General features: G+C 48.8%; 1 protein-coding gene across 1 annotated transcript; it reads left to right on the forward strand.

Annotated features, from left to right (window-relative positions):
* Positions 1-854: 854 nt before the first annotated feature.
* On the forward strand, positions 855-4619 carry SLITRK2 (SLIT and NTRK like family member 2). Its single transcript, XM_055338386.1, has 2 exons — positions 855-883; positions 1144-4619. Exon 2 carries the CDS (start codon positions 1187-1189, stop codon positions 3722-3724), a length of 2538 nt encoding a protein of 845 aa, XP_055194361.1. The 5' UTR covers positions 855-883; positions 1144-1186; the 3' UTR covers positions 3725-4619.
* Positions 4620-5118: the final 499 nt, after the last annotated feature.

Consider the following 5118-nt stretch of genomic DNA (forward strand, 5'->3'; position numbering starts at 1 on the left):
CCGGCCCCTCAGCGGGGCCCCTCCTGGAGAATCCCTCTCCAGGAGCTTCGCCAGCCGCTCACCGCCCGCCCGGTTGGAGGTGGAGTAGTTCAGAATCAACTGACGCAGCCCGGATTTGTGCTTTGCGAAGCCACTCGCGGGGAAGGGAAGCATCTGCCCCTCCCTCCCCCACCGCGCGCCCTCGATCCACCGCCTGCCCCCCTCCCCGCGTGACGTCACCCTAGCCCTGTCCGGGGGAGCCTACAAAACCTCTCAAATTCAAACTGCTAGGCGCACTGCCGCCGCCGCCACCGGATTGGAAGCGCGCGCCCAGGCTCGGCCGCCGCTGCCGCTGCCTCCGCCGCCCGCCGTCCGGGCCGGCCGGCTCCCCGACCTCCCTACGCTATCGCACCCCCGGGTCCCCAACGACTCAGCCCCCCGCCGCTGCGGCCCTCCTCTCCTCCCCTGCGGCCTGCCAGATTTCCAATTTCTGCGCACTCCCCCAGCCAAATTAGATCCGGCGGCAGAAAGCAGGGCAGCCCCCCGGGAAGCGGCGTCTTCTTTTACCTTGCTCTTCTTCTCTTCCCGAAGATGCTAAACTACTGGCGGACTGCGGAGGAGAGGGGTCCCGTCTTCTCCTGATGTGTGAGTAACCCCCACCCCGCTCTGTCTTTGCTCTTCCATCCTCTTTCCCTCCCCCACCGCCAGTCCCCTGATTTTCCCACCCCCTTTTTGCGCAGTTAAAAAAAAAAAAAGTAAAGCGATTTCTGCTGCGAGCCTAAGACGGGCGAGCCGCCCGAGATCTCTTCAAGATACCCCAGGGGAGGAGGTGATGGGCTGGATTTAGTAGGACAACTCGATTACTAATGACTCCGCGGCTGGCTGCGACCCGCCGGGAAATCAGGTGCAAGCATGTGTGCTCTGGGACGCGCGTGTGGGTGGGCCGGCGGGGGCCGGCGGCGGGGTGGGGGGCGTGGGGGGTGGGAGGTGGAGGGCGAGGAGAAGAGAAACCGCTTGGAGAAATGCAGTGATTTCATTGTGCCGTGTTGCCCACTCCCCGCATTCTCCGTGCCTCCCACTCCGCCCCCTTGCTTTGCCATTTTAATCGGGCTTCCTTGTTTCTTTCTCCCCCGCATCCTGCTCTCTCCGGCACCCTTCCCCAAGGTTTGCCTGTAGGTACCTGAACTGACACCGACGGTGCCTAAAGATGCTGAGCGGCGTTTGGTTCCTCAGTGTGTTAACCGTGGCCGGGATCTTACAGACGGAGAGCCGCAAAACTGCCAAAGACATTTGCAAGATCCGCTGCCTGTGCGAAGAGAAGGAAAACGTACTGAATATTAACTGCGAAAACAAAGGATTTACAACTGTCAGCCTGCTCCAGCCCCCCCAGTATCGAATCTACCAGCTTTTCCTCAATGGAAACCTCCTGACCAGACTGTACCCTAACGAGTTCGTCAATTACTCCAACGCGGTGACTCTCCACCTGGGCAACAACGGGCTGCAGGAGATCCGCACTGGGGCGTTCAGCGGCCTCAAAACCCTCAAGAGACTGCACCTCAACAACAACAAGCTCGAGGTGCTGAGGGAAGACACCTTCCTCGGCCTGGAGAACCTCGAGTACCTCCAGGCCGACTACAATTACATCAGTGCCATCGAGGCAGGGGCGTTCAGCAAACTGAATAAGCTCAAAGTGCTCATCCTGAATGACAACCTTCTGCTGTCGCTGCCCAGCAATGTGTTCCGCTTTGTCCTGCTGACCCACTTAGACCTGAGAGGGAACAGGCTGAAAGTGATGCCTTTCGCGGGTGTCCTGGAGCATATAGGAGGGATCATGGAGATTCAGCTGGAGGAAAACCCATGGAATTGCACCTGTGACTTGCTTCCTCTCAAAGCCTGGCTGGACACCATAACTGTTTTTGTCGGGGAGATTGTCTGTGAAACTCCCTTTAGATTGCATGGGAAAGATGTGACCCAACTGACCAGGCAAGATCTCTGTCCCAGAAAAAGCACTGGTGACTCCAGTCAGAGGGGCGGCCACGCTGACACGCATGTCCAGAGGCTGTTGCCTACAATGAATCCTGCTCTCAACCCAACCAGGGCTCCCAAAGCCAGCCGGCCACCCAAAATGAGAAATCGCCCAACTCCCCGGGTCACCGTGTCAAAGGACAGGCAGAGCTTTGGACCGATCATGGTGTACCAGACCAAGTCCCCTGTACCTCTCACCTGCCCCAGTAGCTGCGTCTGCACCTCTCAGAGCTCAGACAATGGTCTAAATGTAAATTGTCAAGAAAGGAAGTTCACGAACATCTCCGACCTGCAGCCCAAACCCACCAGTCCAAAGAAGCTCTACCTGACAGGGAACTATCTCCAAACTGTCTACAGGAACGACCTCTTAGAATACAGTTCTTTGGATTTGTTGCATCTAGGAAACAACAGGATTGCAGTCATTCAGGAAGGTGCCTTCACAAACCTGACCAGCCTACGCAGACTTTATCTGAATGGCAATTACCTTGAAGTGCTGTATCCTTCCATGTTTGATGGACTGCAGAGCTTGCAGTATCTCTATTTAGAGTATAATGTCATTAAGGAAATTAAACCACTGACCTTTGATGCTTTGATTAACCTACAGCTACTGTTTCTCAATAACAACCTGCTGCGGTCCCTGCCCGATAATATATTTGGGGGAACAGCCCTGACTAGGCTGAACCTGAGAAACAACCATTTTTCTCACCTGCCTGTGAAAGGGGTTCTGGACCAGCTTCCAGCTTTTATTCAGATAGATCTGCAAGAGAACCCCTGGGACTGCACCTGCGACATCATGGGCCTCAAGGACTGGACAGAACATGCCAACTCCCCCGTCATCATCAATGAGGTGACCTGTGAATCTCCCGCGAAGCATGCAGGGGAGATACTGAAGTTTCTGGGGAGGGAAGCAATTTGTCCAGACAGCCCTAACTTGTCAGACGGAACCGTTCTGTCCATGAATCACAACACAGACACCCCTCGGTCGCTTACCGTGTCTCCCAGTTCCTACCCAGAACTACACACTGAAGTTCCTCTCTCTGTCTTAATTTTAGGATTGCTTGTCGTCTTTATCTTATCAGTCTGTTTCGGGGCTGGCTTATTTGTCTTTGTCCTGAAACGCAGAAAGGGGGTGCCAAGCGTTCCGAGGAGTGCCAACAACTTAGACGTAAGTTCCTTCCAGTTACAGTATGGGTCTTACAACACTGAGACTCAGGACAAGACAGATGGCCACGTCTATAACTATATCCCCCCGCCTGTGGGGCAGATGTGCCAAAACCCCATCTACATGCAGAAGGAAGGAGACCCAGTAGCCTATTACCGAAACCTGCAAGAATTCAGCTACGGCAACCTGGAGGAGAAGAAAGAAGAGCCAGCCACGCTCGCTTACACTATAAGTGCCACCGAGTTGCTCGAAAAGCAAGCCACGCCGAGAGAGCCCGAGCTGCTGTATCAGAATATTGCTGAGCGAGTCAAGGAACTTCCCAGTGCAGGACTGGTCCACTATAACTTTTGTACCTTACCTAAAAGGCAGTTCGCCCCTTCCTATGAATCTCGACGCCAAAACCAGGACAGAATCAATAAAACCGTTTTATACGGAACTCCCAGGAAATGCTTTGTGGGACAGTCAAAACCCGACCACCCTTTACTGCAAGCTAAGCCGCAATCAGAACCAGACTACCTCGAAGTTCTGGAGAAACAAACTGCAATCAGTCAGCTGTGAAGGGAAACCACTTACAACCCTATGGCATCCAAGGATGCTGCTCCAAACTGTTGGAGGCACTACATTTGCTTTTGTGTGTGTTTGTGTTCTCCCTCTCTCAGCATCAATGGGGGACTTTGAAAATGTTTGGGGGATGGGGTGAAGCAATGATACTGCTTTTCCAAGTTTTCCTTTAAGTTATTTCTCTCTTGCTCCCTCCACCCCACCTTCCCCACCCCTTCTCTCCTTAGGAATCATCATTGAACATGAATGTTTCTACAGTGCATTTTTTCATATATTTTGTTTATGGTTTTGTTCCTTTTTTCTTCTTTTATTTTTCCAGTGTGGGAATGGGAAGAGGCGATTATAGTGAATGAAGAAAGAGTAAGCAAACTTTTCACGTAAAAATGGATATTTAGTGTATTTTGTAGAAGATCTCCAAAGATCTTTTGAGACTATAAATTCTTTTGTAAATAATGATATATGGTATTTCCGTCTTCAGTTACCAAGTATAGCCACTAGGCATCACTTCTTTGTGTTAAAGTGCCTTTGCACTTTAAGTACATTACTTAAATGTTGCTTTTAGCTTTGATAAATTGAACATATTTTAATGTGTTGTATTTTTGAAATTAAAAACACTGTAAAATAGATAAAAATGTCAGCTATATTAAGTCAACGTACAGTTTGCTTGAGTTATAGAAACCAGCCTGTCATCAAATGATTCTAGTTGTAGGACTTTAGAGATTTAACTGTAAAATATTTCCTTTCCTCTGGGTTTGTTCTAAGTGATTTTATTTAAGTCAACTAAGGGGATTTAACAGTGGACTAGAGGTAAGAAACTGCCTCGGTCGGGATTAGTAATTCATTAATAAAATATATTTAACCCAATATCAGAGTGAATTGAACAATTAATGCCCTTCCGTAAATCATTATTTTACACTAACATGGTCAGTATTTTAGATTATTTTCCTAATTAAGAGTGCATTACACAACTTGTAATATATTTTTTCTGCATTAAATTAGATATTTTTATATATTTAAATGAAAGAGTCTGTATTTCTAACTTTTTAATTGAAATTAATATTTTTTCTGCCTACTGAAACATTTTCTATAAACTCACACCAGTAGAGGCCGCCACACACCTCATTTAATAAAGACATATGAGCCATTAAATACCTTGAAGGAACACTTCAAAGGTGAGATTAAAACATCCCAAGTAAGTTCTCTGCAAATTCAAGGCAACAGAGACAAATGTGTACATCACTTTCTATTTCTTTTAGCATTAAAGATTAGATTCAGAATCCTCAATTTTCACATTTTCAAAGAAAGCAGCATTTTCCTCTTACATTTATTGAAGCGTTAATGGGGTGCTATCAGATCATGTACTATTTGCATCTCCAAATCAATTGAAAAGT

Source organism: Nyctereutes procyonoides, unplaced genomic scaffold (genome assembly GCF_905146905.1).
Source record: "Nyctereutes procyonoides isolate TBG_1078 unplaced genomic scaffold, NYPRO_anot_genome, whole genome shotgun sequence".
Taxonomy (NCBI): domain Eukaryota; kingdom Metazoa; phylum Chordata; class Mammalia; order Carnivora; family Canidae; genus Nyctereutes; species Nyctereutes procyonoides.

Bases quoted from the DNA above. Each gene is read 5' to 3' on its own strand.
- SLITRK2 (XM_055338386.1), top strand. From the start codon at position 1,187: ATGCTGAGCGGCGTTTGGTTCCTCAGTGTGTTAACCGTGGCCGGGATC.